This window comes from Zalophus californianus, chromosome 15 (genome assembly GCF_009762305.2).
Source record: "Zalophus californianus isolate mZalCal1 chromosome 15, mZalCal1.pri.v2, whole genome shotgun sequence".
In the NCBI taxonomy this organism is placed as follows: Eukaryota; Metazoa; Chordata; class Mammalia; order Carnivora; family Otariidae; genus Zalophus; species Zalophus californianus.
Genome location: NC_045609.1, coordinates 79810840 through 79829562, shown reverse-complemented (window position 1 = coordinate 79829562; position 18723 = coordinate 79810840). Strand labels below are relative to the sequence as shown.

Below are 18723 nucleotides of genomic sequence, written 5' to 3'. Positions count from 1 at the left end.
GAAAACACAGCTTATCCTCAAAGTCTTGCCTGGATATGGAACACTGACAGGCTGAAAACATACCCCGCCCCCCCCCCCCCCGGAAACAGAATTTGCGTTCATTTTGTAGAAATACTTAAAAATCTGCCATCTACAATGAAATTGTTTTTAGAAAACTTTCAAAGTTCATGTAATTCTGTATAATTGTCAAGATTTAAAAAATAATCACAAAATTAGGTTTAACAATTTGCTATATTTAATAATTAATTTAAACCCATTCTATGATCAAAATTAAGCTTAACAGTTTTCTTTTAATTACCCATACCAGGCATCTTCAGAAGTGTCATGATTATATCTATTAGTTCACCCGACCCCGGACCCCTCCCTCGCCAACTCCACAGACAGAAACAAAGGAGATCTAAAGCCTCCCACAAACTCTCTTCATATTCTTTCCCTTTCCTTGCAATCTCTGTGGTAGCTGGCTCCGAGAAAGCACTCTAGGAGAATGAAATGAAAACAGGACCAGAAGCCAAGACGAAACACCTATGGTTTGACACCTGACTAGCTGTACGTCCTTGGGAACTCGGTCTCTAGGTGCTTCTGTTTCCCATGGCTAAGATGCCCAGACAGCGTGGGCTGTGGAAGGCCCGGGCCAGGCCTGAAATGCTCAGTCCTTCCAGGCCTTGGACTGCACACGCTCACTGTGCACCCAGGCCAGACGCACTGTGCCTGGAATCTCTATGCACATGCAATCTGTGTGTGCTTGTCTAAGGCCAAGTCCTTATTACAGCACCTGAAGACAATGCAACCCAACAGAGCCGGAAAGGTAATAAGAAATTGGACTTAGAGCCTCGAGCTGCTTACAGGGAGGTTTTACAAACATGTAAAGTAATTACTCTGGATGTTTAGGTAAAGTGCTTGAGCGAGCTCGGTAGGCTGCCACTCCGGGCCTTCCCTAACCTGGCGAGGCCTCCACATGGCCTGGAAGATGCCACTTGCCCCCAACGATCCCCTTATCTGGGGAGCTCCGAGAAGCCACATCATTAGACCAGGCCAGTATCTTTCAATGCACTTGGCGGAGAACATCTCATCTGTACTCACTGCAGCAAACTGTACCTTCCACAAGAAAGGAGTGTCAAAGTGTAGTCGTTGGGGGATTACTGCGTGGCTCTCTTGCACAGAGGATTCCTAACAAGTGTTACCATTTACTGAGCACTTGTCACACTCAGGCAACATGCTAAATACTCTCCACACCTATCTGATGCAAAGTCACCCTAGTATTATCTTTAGTTTAGAGATGCAGCAGTGGGGCTTAGAGGGTGAGGTAACTTGTCCACGGCCTACAGCTGGTAAGACAGAGAGCTGGGATTTGAGCCCTGGATGCTTGACTGCAGACCCCATGCCCTAGAACTTGGAAAGCAGTGCGGAGACAACTCTAAAGTGCTCACCAAGATATCCAGGGTCATGCCACAGGTGGGCCTCAAGGACTGCTGTTCTGCCCTTGGAGAAGGTCAAGGCATTCACAGGTATGCGCCCTGAGACCTATTCCTTCCTCCTCTCCACCTTTCCCATTAAAATCCTCCTCCGCCCCCCCCCCCCCCAGGGGACTCCCTCCATGGCTTTATGACACAGCTCTTCCTTAGCAGGAAACCTTGAGAGGACGGTTTGGTACAAAGAGGCTAATAATTATGTACCTGAAAATCAAATATTCTTTTGCCAAACTGCATCCTTTCTTTCATATAGGGAATAGTGTAGTCAAAGCACCCCTGAGCCAGTCCCAGCATCTGTTCAAAAAACAAAAGAGCAGAATTTCTTATTTTGTTGTAAGTTTACGTTTTTAATTATTCAGGGTATAAATTCCTCTTACAGGCAAATGGAATCATTGGGGGATAGGGGAAGACTGGAGGCACAAAGGTGGTACCTTCACCTACTGCATTTGTAGAACTTAACTTCCCAGCGACTGGGAGAAGATGCGAGTGATTTCATATAAATAGGAGTCTGTTTAATTCTAGCAGCGGTAAATCCTCTGGCTCAGCTGTTTTCATACAACCAGGTTACTTCTAAGGAAGCTTCTCGTTTAAGCTCCGATTCTCCAGGCATAAAGGGAGCCATGGAAATTTTGCTCTCAACTGGCCTCGAAGACTATAGAGCAGCTCCCTCCAGTCCTTCAACGTGGAAGGTCACTCCCTAACCTTCTATCTTCCTGTCCGTGTTGTATATTATCAGGATTAATAAGAGCTTCAGGGGAAAGGGCACTAGAATATAAAAGAACAGTGTTTCCCAACCCTGGCTGCACATTAGGTTCATTTGTGGGAACTTGATTAAAAAAAAAAAAAAGCGATGTGAGGTCTAAGGACTGAATCCAAACGTTGGGAGTGGAGGGCATGAGTGGCCAAGGCATCGGCGTTTTCAAACCTGAGTGGTTTCCTGCAGGGCTACACTGAGAGCACCTGTTAAAGACACAGGTTTATGTGCTGGAACCCGTCAGGCCATGGTGGCAATCTCAGCTGAACTGTCTCGTTGCTAACCAACCTACTGACCGATTCAAGCTCAGAAACGGTTTCTCCAACACTAGGTGGCCATGAAGTCACTATCCCTCATTATGTCAAAGTATGTGGGTTTTAGAAAAAGAAAAGAAAAAATCAATGTGGAAAGCTTTGGGGGAAATGCCCACAAACTTATCAATATTTCATTAGTGTTCATTCACATTAGCCTTTTATTTTAAATTTTCTGGAGAACAGACTATCGAGCTAAAAATTATTAAAGGACACCGCCCCCCCCAAAGCCCAAACTTTAGTGAGGCAGCAACCCATTGCACTTTTGGCTGAGATATGATGATGTCACCAAACTTTTACAGCATGCTGATAATATCCCACATTGACGTGAAAATTAAAATGACCAGTCGTCAATCACAATAGGCTTTTACATCTCTGTAAAATGTTTTCACTATTAATCCTGAAAAACCAAATAGTCTTCGGCTGCAGTTTTGAGGATAGATGCCTTCAGTTTGCTGTTATATGTGACTCTTTCTCTAAAAGGCATCCACAGTGTTAACCAAGAAATAATAACTACCTGACCTTAACTTTTAATTAGGTTATAAGATAACTTGGAGTAATTAGATGAAAGCCCAGGCTGTGTATTTTACTGGCAGAACATCTATATTATTTATACATCCGAGAACAAGGAGACCCAGTCCTACAGTTTTTAATGCCGTATCTGATGAAGCTGAATCACAGGAAAACATTAAAAAGAACAGATAAGTCATTTCTGTCATTATCTAGCTTTGTGAGAAACATGGGTTAAGTTTTGATAAGAATGTTTTGTTAGCAAATTAACAGCAGCAAAAAAAAAAAAAAATCTAGAGGAATACTACAACATTTAACTATTCCAGTAGCTAATATGTGTAACATCTTCAAAATCGAAACGCTTTAAGTTTTTGAATTTGGGATATTCACTGATTAAAAATAAATATATTCTACAAAATGACATTTTTTACAAGAGTTTATTTTTAAGTAATCTCTACACCCAACAGGGGGCTTGAACTCATAACTCCAAGAAGAAGAGTCACATGCTCTGCCGACTGAGCCAGCCAGGCGCCCCCAAAATGACATTTATAATAAAACCAAAGATGCTACTCATTTTGTTAAGCAAGAAATCAACCAATTTCACTTCATAGAAAAATGTAATGTGCATTATAAAGGGCAAATTTGGCTAAAAACATGGGATAGTTCTCATTGTATATACCCATTTAATTGTGGCTATTTTATTTCGAGCACCACACACACAAAATTGCCTGATTTTCACAGGCAAAACACTAATTCTTTACAGATTACAGACCCTTACTACACAGAATATTCGGTATTTTTAATTAAAAAAATTTCTTCTAGAATGAACTTCAAAAACTGAAAAGGCGATTTAAAAAAAAAGGGCATATTTAATTTACAATATGTTTGAGAAATTATCGATCCAGCTATTGGATCACACTTAACGTTCTCAAAGCAGAAAAAGCGTCACCACTAAGCCATTGTTTGGTTCTCAGGGCGTTACATAATTGACCAAAGTGGGATCTGAAGGAAATCAGTCAGAAGCCATTCCTCCACCTCACGGAAGGGAAGGGCGCCATCTTGTGTTCGCAAACTTCCAATACTCATCAGTTTCACTGCATTTTTTCTTTTTTCTTTTCTTTCCTTTTTTGCATTTTTTTTCTTCCTGCGTTTTAATTGACCCACACTGTGGAAAAGTCAAGCAAAAGGGCTAAAATGTGACCAACCTGTGCGGCAATCCCTATTCTGCCTTCATTAAGACCCCCGATGGCATACTTATAGCCGTGTCCAATTTGCCCCAGGACACTGGCTTCTGGAACCTGAAAGGAAAAATGTGCAATGATTTCTACATTTAATTTTACATAATAGGTTTTGATTACATAGCTCTGCATACACAACATTTCCAACTTGTGACAGGACCCCAGGCCAGGACTCCAGGGCCACCCCTCGGCTGCCTCCCTCTCCCTGGCTCCCCACACAGCTCTGGGGGAAGACAGGACGCACGTCAGTGCCGCTTGTTATCGCTTCCACTAGCGCCCAGCACAGGCACGCGTTGAACGAATGAATGGAGCTAGACAAGGGGAATCTCCTACAATCCAACAATAACGAACGAATAACCATTTCCCCCAATTCTTGCCTGTACGCTATGGTATGAGATTGAACATACTGGGAATTACACAAAACATGTAAGTACTTGGCTGAATCAAGGGTGTCAAACCTTTCTTCTGCCGAGACTATTATCCCCATGAAAATCACCTGAGCTGTGTGCACACACATGCATGAGCACACCAGGGAGGGGCGGAAGGAGAGAAGAAACAGAGTAAAATGTTTATTTGTAATTTTAAAAAATCTAGACTAGGAACAATAAAACAATACATTTAGCTTTATAACCTCAGAAGATGGAGTGGGCAGAACAGAGAAAGAAAGGGCAAGCAGGAAGGAAGCCAGTCTGGGGGAATTAGTGAAGCTCGAACATCTATCTGCAAAGTCACCCCACGGACGCCCACACGCTCACTCATGAACCAAAAGATCAAGCTGCAATACGAGTGTAAAAAACCTGTCAAAACCTGTTCCACCTGTGTCAAGTTCTGAAAAGCATTCTGGCAATCTTCTCTTCCTCACTTTTTTAAAAAATTCAATTTAATTAACATACTGCATAATTAGTTTCAGAGGTAGAATTCAGTGATTCATCAGTTGCATATAACATCAAGTGCTCATCACATCATTTGCCCTCCTTAATGACCATCCCCCAGTTACCCCATCCCTGCCCCCACTTCCCCTCCAGCAACCCTCATTTTGTTCCCCAGAGTTAAGAGTCTCTTATGGTTTGTCTCCCTCTCCCATTTCATCTTATTTCTCTTCCTCACTTTTAACAGATTCCACTCTAAACTGTGAGGCGCTGCCTGGTCTTTTCTCAGGCTCACTGGGTAACATCCCCCCCTTGTGGCCTTTGGTATACCCACACCACACGTCTGTCTCTGAAGTCAGTATCAAGTTTATAAAGTATAAATGGTTCCTAAGCATGTAAATTAAAAAGTGTAAATGGGATTAATCCTCAGCATTGGCTCTGAGGTCAGCTGCTGGGCAGAAAGGTTTCCACTCACTTAAACTCTCGTGAAAAGTACATTTAGCCAAGATGTCACTTAAGAACATCGTCCAAGTCTTACAAAATACTCTCCTATGCACAAATACTCTCTCAATATGGTGACACTTTTCTTGCGCATCTATTGTTCCGTGCAAAGCTTATTTCACGCCAGTCTTTTGCTGGAAATTCTAAGATACCTACCTTGACGTTTTCAAAGGTTAATGGGCAGGTGGAAGAAGCTCTAATCCCCATTTTGTTTTCTGCTTTCCCTATGTGAAGGCCTTCAGTGTCACGATCTACTAGGAAGCAGGTAATTCCTTTATACCCCTAAAAAGAAGATTTAAAATGCTATGCCACACTTGAACTGGTAGGATCCCGTTTCCAAGAGTTGAAAGTTAACAGAAAACTAAAACTGAACTTTTGGCATTATTATTAATGGGTTCAGAGCTGCAACAGGTGCATTAGTAAACTTGGAAAACATTAGATTCACAATGAAGAAGTCTAGAATTAACCATTATGGCTATGAAAATTATTAAGATATGCTAAAGTATTATGTGATCACGAGCATTCCATGTTTTAAATCTAATTTTGTTAAATGCTTTAAAATTTCAAATGTAATTCAGTTAGATGTTATGTCAGAGAAAAGACAAACTATCAAATGTATTTACCTTTTTGCCATACACCTATTTTCCAACTAAATATTCTTAAAAATGAATGTACTAAGTAGGTACTTAAGTTCATTCTTAAATAGAAAATGTGAAATCCTACAAAATGAAAGATTAGCTTCCGATATAACGTATTAGGTGGCAATTACTAAATGGACCTCCATGTAATACTAATCACATCAACCATATATATTCGGGGAGATTAGTAAGCAAGAGGTTGAAAAGATGTCAGTTATCTAACATTTCAGTACTGAGGAGAATGAGGACTTGAAGACAAAGCTTTTGGAAACGCAGGCAGAAAGGAGATATGAAGAGAAAAGGTGGGAAGGGGAAAAGAAATTCTGCTTTCAAAACTTACGAGGTCAGGGTTCACGTTCGCCATCACCAGGAAGATCCCTGCATATTCTGCATTGCTGATCCACATCTTTGACCCATTGATGACATAATAGCTTCCCTTTTTATCAGCTCTGGTCTTCAAGGCAAATAAATCACTACCAGCTTCAGCCTCTGAGAGGCAGATACTTCCTACCTACATATGCAAGCAAAAAAATTTCCAAGTTAATAACTGTATTTGTACTCTGTGTAACAAATACTTCCAGTAAAATAAACACATGTCGCTTAAAGCTTTAGACACTTTTAAAAGCCTGTACTTATAAAATCATGGTATTTTTACAGCATTTCTAAAATATACCCTACTACCCATCTAAGATAGATTTAAAGACTTAAGCACACCGATTCAATGTTAAATTTAATTAATTCGTTCTAATAATTGCAGTTTTCTAGACATCTCACTGTAAATGAAACCACCAACAAAAGTGCTAAGAAAATATAACTGGGGCCAAAAAAAAAAAAAAAGTTTTTTTTGTCTGATGATTATTCTCTTGAATTTCCAAGCAGAAATGAGAGGCAGAGCATATTTTCCAAGTAGCATTAATTTACTGAGCATTGCCTGATTATTGAATGGTGCCGCGTTGCGGTCTTGGATAATAGAGTCAACATCACAGCTGGAAATGTCCTAAGTTTAGAAGCGATCAGATTCATTTCAACAACTCCTATTGACTTACTTTTTCTGTTGCAAGCTTGGTCAAATAGGTAGCCTTTTGTTCTTCTGTTCCATATTTTCTAATTAGATTGTTAATTACTGTGTTCTGGATGTCACACACCAAAGCCACAGATGCATCAACTTTGGCTAATTCCTCTATCACTAGGATAGAGGAAAAAAAGGAAGCGCCTGTTCCTCCATATTTTGTTTCAATTTCAATACCCATCAACTAAAAGGAAAAACAAGGAAACAGATTAAGAAAGCTAATTTCTTTCTTCTTTTTTTTAAAGATTTTATTTACTTATTTGACAGAGAGAGAGAGAGCACAAGCAGGGGGGAGCAGCAGAGGAAAAGGGAAAAGCAGTCTCCACGCTGAGCAGGGAGCCTGATGTGGGGCTCGATCCCAGGACCCCGGGATCATGACCTGAGCCAAAGGCAGATGCTTAACCAACTGAGCCACCTGGGCGCTCCAAGAAAGCTAATTTCCATATGGGAAAATTCCTTGCAAGAACAAGTTCAAAATTAAATGTTAACTATATAGATTCCTAATTTTAAAACTGTATGTATATTTTATTTTAATTTGATATGGCTATTGTACTATCTTGTAAGTAACAAAAGCAATAGAAACTATACATACTTGAAAAGGAAGCGGTTACAAGCTAGAACTGCCACTTGTTTATGGAATCTAAAACACAAAAATCAGCAAAATGCTTCAAAGGATGATGGAATGGAAGAGAAAGTGTCTCCTACAGCAAGGACTCGGAGGCAGGCAGTGGGGCACAATCCCTTCTAGGCAGGCTCCTTGCCTTGACTCATCCAGCCCAGATGATAACTGAAGGACCACTCCTTCTGGGGCATTCTAGGTGGTTAGCAGACATCTGGTGGTGTTTCCTAGAACCCCAACAGACAAGGCGGAGGGGGCCTGTTAAACACGACCAGATGCTGGCCAAGCTTTCCAATGATGGTCTCACTGTTCAGTAGCTACTCCTAAGTTTAGAGCGTGAAACTTCCACAGTTCTCCATTTTTAAGTGTCCTCATTTCAGAAAGAGAATGTGTGTTCGGGTAATTCAAGCCACAAAACTGTTAACAGATAAAAGGCTAATGCTGCTTTCTATTCTGCCCAGACACTTCTGGAATCACAGCGTGCTGCAGTCTGGGTCCTGGAGGTTATGGGTCAGCTGAGGGGAAGTTAGTGGGAAGACTGAGAAGGGGAGATCCAGAAATGATGTTCTATGAGGAAACACAGGGCATGGTAACTATCTGATTATGGTCTCTTGGACAGCTGTCAGAAACACTGCTTCTCCCAAAAAGCCACCGATTTTTTCCTCTGTTGGAAATACCGTTTTTGTCAGCTATTGCTACAGCAGGGGACCATAAACAGGGTTAAGAGGTGGCTAAGAAGAGCTGGTGTAGGAGGTGCAACCAAGCAGATGCTCCAGGTGAGGTTACACCTAAGCAAGGGCCACTTGTGGGCTTCAGACCATCCCGCCCGCAAGAACCACCCCGTCAGGAGAGTGATGTTCAGAGGGTAGAACACTAAGACTTCTCAGAACAGCCCAGAGGCTCTGCCAACAATGAAGATGAAGGCTGCCCGAAAAATGGGACTCCCAGATGCCACCTGGCCCACGGGGGCTCCACACAGATTCCATGTTCCCAAGCATTTCATTGCTTTAAAGAAGGTGGAAAAATCACTACTAGGTATGGTACCCACAAGCGTGTCTCTTTAAAACGGGAAAAGGAAAAACTATTTAGGTTCAGTGGAAAAGGCGGTCTTTTTCCAGCAGGGTAACAGACAAGATTTTAGCCAATGGCTCTGAAGAGGAGCTACCAGTTCTGGGATATTTCCTAGTATTCAAAATAAAAGATAAACGTCGCTTCACAGCTATGGAGAGGGAGAGGTGATGAGTAAGTGTGGTGATTTTGAAAATGTTCTCCTTGGAGCCCCCATGCTGATAACATTTGAAAATGTTCTCCTTGGAGCCTCCATGATGGAGCAGTTCTACTTTTATCCATGTTGTACACTGGGCCTCTGTTAAAGGGCTCTGTGACTTAGGGAGCTGGAAACCGGTTTCCCTGGTTAGTGTGGAATTCAGAGGTCAACTCTGCTTCTAAGTTTGTGGCGTGCAGAGGGACTCAGGTAGAATACATGGTCTACTGTGAAGTTTTACTAAATCTTAATGTTGGTTTTGTTGAGCTGGATCACTTTGTTGGGGGGCGGTCCTGGACACTGTAGGATGTTTAGCAGCATCCCTGACCTCTGTGTCACCCCCAGTTGTGACCACCAAAAATGTCTCCAGAGACCGCCAAATGTCTCTTGGGGGACAAAACAGCCTCTGGTTGAGGACCACAGATCTAAAGAAATCATTCTTTCTTGCTTCTGAGCCCTTTTCTTAAAAAGCACAGTATTCCTAACTTAAAATGCTAACTCAATTTAAAAGAATTTAACTAGGATTTCAATCTAAAAGAGAACACAGAGGGGCACCCGGGTGGCTCCGTCAGTGAAGCATCCGCCTTCCGCTCAGGTCATGATCTCGGGGTCCTGGGATGGAGCCCTGCCATGGGCTTCCTGCTCAGCGGGGAGTCTGCTTCTCCCTCTGCCCCTCCCCCCTGCTCCTGATCTCTCTCTCAAAAATAAAAAAATAAAAATCTTTAAAAGAGAACACAGATAATTTTGACTAGGAAATGAAGAGTTCATTAAGCCATCATTACAGTTCCTGAATTTAAACACATGCATACATTTTAACGCGGGACAGTACTTATATAAAAGTTTGGAATGGGAAGAATTATAAAGTATATACCCCTTGTTGAAATAATCCTTGTATTATCGATGTGTCCATTTTTGAATTTTCATCCATTGTTGAAACCAGAGGAGCAACCTGTTCCTGGGCAAATTTGTTAACTGTAGGGGAAAAAAAATACTGGTAACGTCTTTATTCTCTTAATAGGACAGGTTTTACTTAAAAAAAAAGTTTTAAATTAATGTAAAAAAAATTCCATTCACAAACTGAGGTGAACATATCCCCCAAACATGTCATGGGATCTCACACTGGATCCAACTGGTGGCCAGATGGATCCGGAGGTGACACTGGGCCGTCTACTCACCGGTGTTCTTTATCATCATCTCCTCATCTGTAAACATCTGGAGGGGGGCACAGGACAGCCCAGGGTTTGTTATGCCAAGGAGAGCTGCTGACTGGGAAGATTTCAGGACACGGGGAGGAGTTTTCCAAGAAGACAGGGAAGTTGGCAAGTTTCTTCTTCGCTGTCAGAACAGTCCCATTGAATAGGGAACACACACACAAAAGGTAAAGAGACATATCTGAACATGTTTCTTCGGAAATAACTTTATAACCCCTTCTTACCTCTTACGTCACCAAAAAAGAGGACTGGAAGCTGGAACATTTTAAAATTCACTGTCTTGTGAACAAAAACACAAACCGGTTTAACATTATGTCCTTTATCCAAGCAATAAGCTCTTCTAACCAACAAATTTCCCAGAGGATTAGCTTTTACCTTCAAGAAAATAGAACTTTCTAGGTGGAATTCTTTCTTTCTTTTTTGTTAAGATTTATTTATTTATTTTGCGGGGCAGGGGCAGAGTGAGAGAAAGAATTTTAAGTCCCACCTGGGGCTCAATCCCACAACCCTAAGACCATGACCTGAGCCAAAATCAAAGAGTCAGAGGCTCAACCGACTGCACTGCCCAGGCGCCCTGGAACTCATTCTCAAAATGTCACATTTCATGGACTTCTTTGAAGGGGAAACCTGAATATAAATAACACTACTGGGTGACCACTGCAAAGAGCATTCTAGAGTGGGGTGGGAATAGGTGAGGGCTCAGGGACAACTGAGCAGGCAGGAGAGCCCCCCGTCCTGACCTGCCCCGGGGACTGCAGGCACCAGGGCTCTCTTGGTTTTCCAGGCCAGTTCTGGTGTTTCAGCTTCTCTGGTGTTTCAGTTTCAGAGACGGTACAACAACAGGGTTAAGAAAACAGACTCTAGGGGCTGAAAGAACTAGTTTCAAATCCGGCATCTGGTATTTACCAGCCACGTGATCTTGGGCAAATGATTTCAACCTCAGTTAAAACTCCTCGGTCTGTTTCCTTCCCTGAAACATGTAGATAATCATCTTGAGTTTTGTGAGGATTAACGAGATAACCCACTTCATGAAGGGTCTGGCATGGCATCTGCCATACAGTAAGAGCTCGACAGACAGTAATGACTATTTCTACTCGGACACTGAAGAACACAGCAGGGGGGTCCTACCCCGCAGCAGTAACAGAGTTAAACTGCAAGGCTGGCTTTTCTTGCCATTAGCGTGTCTTCCTGCTGCAGGGTGCCCGATGCTTCAAACGTGCCAATTTCTGCTCAAACAATGGATCTGCTCCAATTTTGTCGAAAAAAGAAACCATCCAATTTGAAATGCTTGCTATATCTTTCCAATTTTATTTTGTAGAATTTTATTACAGGGAAGACAAATAAGTTATTAGTCTTTTTAGGTTCACTAAAAACATGCTAAGGGAAACAAGCCAGCTACAAAAGATCACATTCTTTTTTTAAGATTTATTTATTTGAGAGAGCGAGAATGAGAGAGAGAGAGAGAGAGAGAGAGAGCGCGCGCGCACATGAGAGGGGGGAGGGTCAGAGGGAGAAGCACGCTCCCCGCTGAGCTGGGAGCCCAATGCGGGGCTCAATCCCGGGACTCCAGGATCATGACCTGAGCTGAAGGCAGTCGCTTAACCAACTGAGCCACCCAGGCGCCCCAAAAGATCACATATTCACATATTAATAGGATTCTACCTATATGAAATTTCCAGAAAAGGCAAATCCACAGAGATAGAAACTATAGTGGTTGCTTGAGGCTGGGGGTGATGGAAATATTCTACAACTCTGTAAATTACCTCAAAATCATTGCATTATACGCTTTAAAAGAGTGAATTTTATGGTATGTAAATTATATTTCAATAAAGCTGTTAAGAAAAGAATTAATATTTTCCTTTTATTCAACAAGACTTAGAAACAAGTGTTCTGAGCGTCTGACAACGGCCCGAGAGCGCAGGGTACCAAGGGGAACACTATAAGGCTCATGGAACAGGCAAAAAGCAAAGCCAAGTTTTGCAGGATTAAAAAGCATATATGGCGTTTAAAAAAAAAAAAGCAAATGTAGTAATATACTGCAATATATTTTTTCTCAATAGTTTTGCTTATACATGGAAAAGTTTACTGATAAAAAGAAAAAAACAAAAAAAACAAAAAACAAGAGTCACTGAGTTTGAAACCACTGTCGATCTTTCCTACACTCGGGTCAGTCTTTGTAGTTAATGTACCCAGGAGTCGATGTACTCTTCTCTAGATTCAGGAGGAAAAACAAACATTGGTCGGTTAGAAAAAGAAAATGTGTCTCTCTCAATCTTGTAGTTAATTTTGTTTTGTTTGCAGAAGTAGGAGGCAGATAGTTTAGGGCCAAGTTACAAAGAACATGTTTTTCCTTGTTAAAAGACCTAGTTGGGACAGGAACACTTTGGACTAGAAAGAAGCTGGGGGTGGGGGGCACACACATGAGGGAGTGATGTCTTCTCCCCAGTGAAACAAATGGAAGAATCAAGGGTAAAGAGGATGGAGGGAAGAAATGGAGGGATGTAGGGGCTTCGGGAAGGGAGCTGAAGGACAGAGTGTGCTCGGTAGCAGCGGCCCCAAGGACAGATGGGCTGGGAGAAGGGATGGGGTTATGGGAGAAGGAACCTAGATGCCCGTGGGGTGTGTTCTGCTCCGTGGTTGGTGTGCGAGTCCTGCATGGGACCCTCAACAGACTTTGGAATTCATGAGAGAATGAGCCAACTGATCTCCTCCACAAAATGATCAGGAAACTAGCCTGTTATATTTTACAACTCCAACACATTGCCCTCGATTCTTCTTTCTAGGGGAGATTATTTACTTCACTAGACCCCCCTACAGAGTTCTTTGTGTCTGTGAGTCAATGTATCACCTCTGTGCTGGAGTTTAACAGAAAGCCCACCACTGAGAAACTTAAGAAGCCAGCAGGTATTACAATAATACCCATTTGTTCCTGCTTGACACAACTGTGACCCACTTAGTCTAAAAATTGCTACTGACAAAGTGTATGACTGTTCAACACATAACAATTGTTTTATTTCTTTTAAAGATTTTATTTATTCATTTAGAGAGAGAGAGAGAGAGGAAGAGAGAATCCCAAGTAGACGCTGCGCTCAGCGCAGAGCCCAATGTGGGGCTCGATCTTACAACCCCGAGATCACGACCTGAGCCGAAACCTAGAGTCGGACGCTTAACCCACTGAGCCACCCAGGCATCCCACACATAACAATTATTTTAGATTCACAAGACCACACAGGCAGATGTGCTTTACAAAGTGGGTAGCGCCATACAAAGGTGGGGTGAGCTTACTGAAGATGCCGTCACAAAACACAGTGGCTACACCCTGAACATGGAATCCCTTTTTAACCAAAGCACTGAATGTTATTACCTATCCTTTTGGGCAGAAAAAAAATGTTCCCTTTAATAGGACAGTCTTTAATAAAGGAAACATTTCCCTGCCTCGCCTTTAAACACACAGTCCAAGGTTTCTGATGATGATTTTCAACTGTCCCCTGCCCTTCAGTGTTGACCTCAGCCTCTGCAGCGTTGGTATCCACTCCATCAAAATGATTTTCCACAGTTATAACCCATTGCACCACATCATCACATTTTTTTGTATAGAGCAGCAATCGAGACTTGAGTGGAATAATAGTTATTTATGCCTTGCCAAATACTTCTTGGAGCTTGAGGATGATCTGTTTCCTACTCAACGGACCAGAGTTCTGCTGCCCTTAGAAGTACTGACGATCAAACCTGGGGTCTGCAGACTCCTGTGGGCCAAACAATCAAGCCCATGAACTTGGGTGGGGGAACTTATATCTTTATTTCACTAACCTCTAACTGAAGCCAAGCATTTCCTTCAATTATGAAATGGAGGCAACGAGTTCCAAGTTATCGGTGACGGTCACCGAAAGAAATGACAGGTATTTTTATATCAAATAACAGCTAGTGCAAACATCTTGAGGCTCCTCATGACTTCAGAACTGCTGGCCTGTTGCCAGATCTTAAGAAACATATATTACCACTATCACAATTAAAAACATTTTTATGACTTTTATAACTGGGTTCCTTTGTAATCTTGCGTCGTTTATGTGTTTTAAAACATTTTGAGAAAGGGGCTATTAAATTTCACTATATTGCTGTATACCTTTCATTCATGGCACAAAAAAAGGCGAAGAACCCCTGACTGCCGGATGTTCTGGTAGATTTTCTGCTAAACTCATTAAGGTTAGCTGTAAGGAGTCATAACCCTTCTCCGTTATGTCTCAGCACAATGAAATACCGTTCCAAACATTCCTTGAGTGCTTTAAGTCTACGGGTTTTTACAACGCCCGAAAGGTAAAAACAAAAGGAGGACACAGGAGAGAAGTTTGCTAACCTGCAAAGTCCCTCTTAGACTTTTCCAAAGGAAATGTTTTGATAGAACACGAAGGGCTCCACCTTAAATGCCTATATTCAGGGGTTCCCACCAAATGTGTCCCCCTGGGTCTCTTTTCTGCATGTGTGCACGAAGGTGTGTTTTCTTCCCTTTGATTCCATCCCGGCACCCCAGCGTTCAAGATATCTGGTCTTCTTTTCTTACCTGTAATTTCTTAACATTTTTTTAAACATTCTTTTTGAAGATTTTATTTATTTACTTGAGAGAGAGATCGAAAGAGAGAGAGAAAGCACAAGCGAGAGAGAGCACAAGCAGGGAGCAACAGAGGGAGAGGGAGATGCGGGACAGACGTTTAACCGACTGAGCCACTCAGGCACCCCCTTCCTGGTAACCTTCTGAAGGTGAGAAACTTGGCTCTCATGATCTAGGATGATTTGCTGGTACAAACCTAGTGCACATTTACAATAGTTTCAGAACTGCTAACCCATACCGCTGCGAGAAACAGATTTATCCGTTAAGAGTGCGGTGCTTGTATACAGTTCTTTTCATCTTTGGCCTTAGGGTACCCAATCAAAACAGTTTCTGCACCTTCCTCCTTCCCCACCCCCTTTGTGTGGTGATGTGATTCTCCTGTAATAATTCTGAGACTAGTTCTAACGTGTGGGGTTTTCCCCCCACACCAACAAGCAATTCTCCCACACCCACCAGGTGTCCTACCATTCAACTCAATTCTGACTCTACCTACCTAAAGATGGCATCGGGTCCCACAAGTCAAGGGGCTCAGTCCCACAAGACGGCCCCTGGCCCACTTCACATAACAGTGGCAAGCCCAGGCCGTCCGCCATGCTTCAGACCTATGGGCTATAGACTGCAGGTTCCTAGTACCTGCTCCTTGGGGGTAGTCTTGTTTAGTCTACTAGAGCAGCTCACAGAACTGAGAGGAACATTTTACTTACTAGTTTACTATCAAAGAAGAGAACTCAGGACAGCCACAGGAAGAGATGCACAGGGCAAGGTTGGGGGAATGGGGGTGGAGCTTCCATGCTCTCTACTCAGGCACCCCTCTCCCAGCACCTCCCTGGGCTCACCAACCGAGAAGCTCTGGGAGCCTTGTCCTAATGGGTTTTTATGGAGGCCTCGTTATGTAGGCCAGATTGATTATATCATTGGCCAGCGGTGACTAATTCACCTTCAGTCCCTCTTCCCTCCCAGGAGGCTGGGGGGTCAAACTGAAAGGTCCAACCCTCTGATCATGAGGTTAGCTCCCAGCACCCGGTCCCCACCCTTGGTTGCAGTCCAGAAGTCACCTCATTAACATAAACTCAAGTGCACTGGAAGGGGGTCTGGTATGAACAACAAGGCACCCATTTCACCTTCAAGGCTCTCAAGAGGATTTCAGGAACTGCAAACAAGAGACCAAATATTCTGGGACGCCTGGGTGACTCAGTCTATTAAGCGTCTGCCTTCAGCTCAGGTCATGATCCTGGGGTCCTGGGATTGAGCCCCGCATCAGCTCCCTGCTCAGCAGGGAGCCTGCTTCTCCCTCTCCCACTCCCCCTGCTTGTGCTCTCTCGCTCTCTCTCAAATAAATAAATGAAATCTTAAAAAAAAAAAAAGAGAGAGAGAGACCAAATATTTGAACAAAAGATGCTCTTTGCTCTTACTGCCTAGGAAACTCCCAAGATTTTGGGAACTGTGAGCCAGGAACCCTAAAGGAAGACCCAATATATATTTATTACAAATCTCAGTATCACAACTTGTCATACAGTTAGATTCATTGGCCACAGTGGCATTCCCATCTTCCCCTTATATCTGGTTCGATTTTACTTTTTTTCTTTTTTAAGATTTTTTTATTTATCTGACAGTGAGAGACACAGCGAGAGAGGGAACACAAGCAGGGGGAGTGGGAGAGGGAGAAGCGGGGAGCCAGATGTGGGGCTCGATCCCAGGACCCCGGGATCATGACCTGAGCCGAAGGCAGACGCTTAAAGACTGAGCCACCCAGGCGCCCCTCGATTTTACTTTTATACATAAAATTGACTCTTTGTGGCATGGCATACAGTTTAAAGGGTTTTGACAAAGGCACAAAGCTGTGTGCCCACCACCACCGCTCGCCACCTGGCACCTCCAGCACTCCCAGATTCCAGCGCTGCCCCTCTGCCATCGACTTCTCCCCAAATCTGTCTCACTGCAGTTCCGATCACAACTCTAGCCGTGACTGCATCCAGGGCACTGTCAGGAGACACAGACATGTGTGTGGCCTAATCCGACTACTAATTCTTAGTCACCGACCTCCACTTAGACCCTTTCCCATTCCCTGAAATGGTTACAGGAACTCAAGCCCCCCTAAGCTCACCCCTTACTGTCAGCCAATGACTCACCTTCTACCAGAAAAAATAAAAGCCAACAAATGGGAACACTTCAACTTGTTGCCACCACACCCACTCGGTGTCCTGCGTCTGCACCCTCGTCCCTCTCCCCTCCTGGTACAACGTAAATGATGTCCCTCCTCTTAAGAAAGGCCTGTCCCGGGGCGCCCGAGGGGCTCAGTCGGTTAAGCATCTGCCTTCGGCTCAGGTCATGATCCTGGGGTCCTGGGATCGAGCCCCGCATCAGGCTCCCTGCTCGGCGGGGAGCCTGCTTCTCCCTCTCCCCTCTGCTCCTACTCTCTCAAATAAATAAAATCTTAAAAAAAAAAAAAAAAAAAGGCCCTCCCTTCTGTCTGCTCACATTCTTCCATTTTTCCCTGCTCAAATTCTTAGCATGTGAATCATCCTTGAATCATCCACCGTGGGAACCACCCTCTGGACCCTCTCTTCTCTCCTGGGCACAGCCAGGCACTGTGGAAGCCGTGCCTTGCTTGCCCTCTTGGCCTCCTGAGTGCCCCCACCACTCACCAGCACCCCTCCCCGTAGGGTCTCCACCAACATCTCCTCCTTTTCAGGCTCCGACTTGCTTGCTCTCCGCAGATTCAGCTCAGCTGGGCACAGCCTCCTCCTTCTAAATGCTCTCTTCTCGTTTTCTTCCTGTTCTCTCCTGCCAGTCTTTCTGTCTCCTGTTCTAGCTTCGCTCCCACCACCTGACCTTCAAGTGTTGAGGATGTTTGACAAAGACTCTCTCCCTAAACCAAATGTGAGTCAGCTCCTCCGAGTCTCTCTCACTAGGCCCTGACCTTGGGCACTGTCCTTGGGCAGTGCCCTTGGTCCGCTTAGTCCTGCTTTAGCAAGAATCCTGCTGAGTCAGGTTAATGAAAACCCCTACCCTTGGCATCTGATCATTTTGGTCTGCCTCCAGCAAGAATCCTGGTGAGTGTGAATCTAGCAAGTGCTGGTGAGGGAGAATTCTTTCTACTCTTCAGGGTCCTTCTAGCTGGACTAAGAATCAAGTTGAGAAGAGACAGATTAATAGGAGAAAATCCAATTTAATGGTGCAGGCACAGGGAATCCACACAGACATGGAAACTGCAAAGACTGTCAGGCAACATGATGCTACAATGAGTGACCTCTGACCTATATTAGCGCACTCAATCTGTGGCACAAACTGGAAGTGGGAATTCTATTTTAGAGAGCAAAAACCGAATTCAAAATTCAGATAAGTCTTCCCAAATTGTCCTTGGCAGCACTGAAACCACCCTCCCCCCGACTGGTAAGTGTGTAAGGGTGCCCACTTTCCTAGGGCCTAGCCAGCACAGCATGCTGGCCAACTTTTGGACTTCTGCATCCACCTGACAGGAGAGAACTGTATTGCAAAGTATTCTCAGACTTGTATTTCTCCTATGAGTGTGAGGGTCTTTTCATACATTTAAGAATCATTTGTAGTTCTTTTTCTGTTTATTGTTTATTCATGTCCTTTGCCCATTTTCCTATTCAGTTGTTTTTTTCTTCCCTGATTTCCAGGAGCACTACGTAAGTTAAGG

General features: G+C 43.5%; 1 protein-coding gene across 4 annotated transcripts in view; it reads right to left on the bottom strand.

Annotated features, from left to right (window-relative positions):
- Positions 1-18723, bottom strand: part of ACADSB (acyl-CoA dehydrogenase short/branched chain) — a 29423-nt gene that overhangs the window by 4700 nt on the left and 6000 nt on the right. The window contains exons 1-8 of one of the 4 annotated variants that reach the window (XM_027586927.2): positions 17705-17978; positions 10418-10577; positions 10114-10214; positions 7337-7543; positions 6631-6801; positions 5809-5934; positions 4250-4342; positions 1674-1763 (exon numbers count right to left, since the gene is read on the bottom strand). In XM_027586927.2, coding sequence (XP_027442728.1) covers positions 1674-1763; positions 4250-4342; positions 5809-5934; positions 6631-6801; positions 7337-7543; positions 10114-10214; positions 10418-10577; positions 17705-17737 — 981 coding nt within the window. In that variant the 5' untranslated portion in view covers positions 17738-17978. Of the gene's footprint in view, positions 1-1673; positions 1764-4249; positions 4343-5808; positions 5935-6630; positions 6802-7336; positions 7544-10113; positions 10215-10417; positions 10578-17704; positions 17979-18723 lie in introns of those variants that run through there. The other 3 variants (XM_027586935.2, XM_027586919.2, XM_027586941.2) reach the window with 3 other exon arrangements.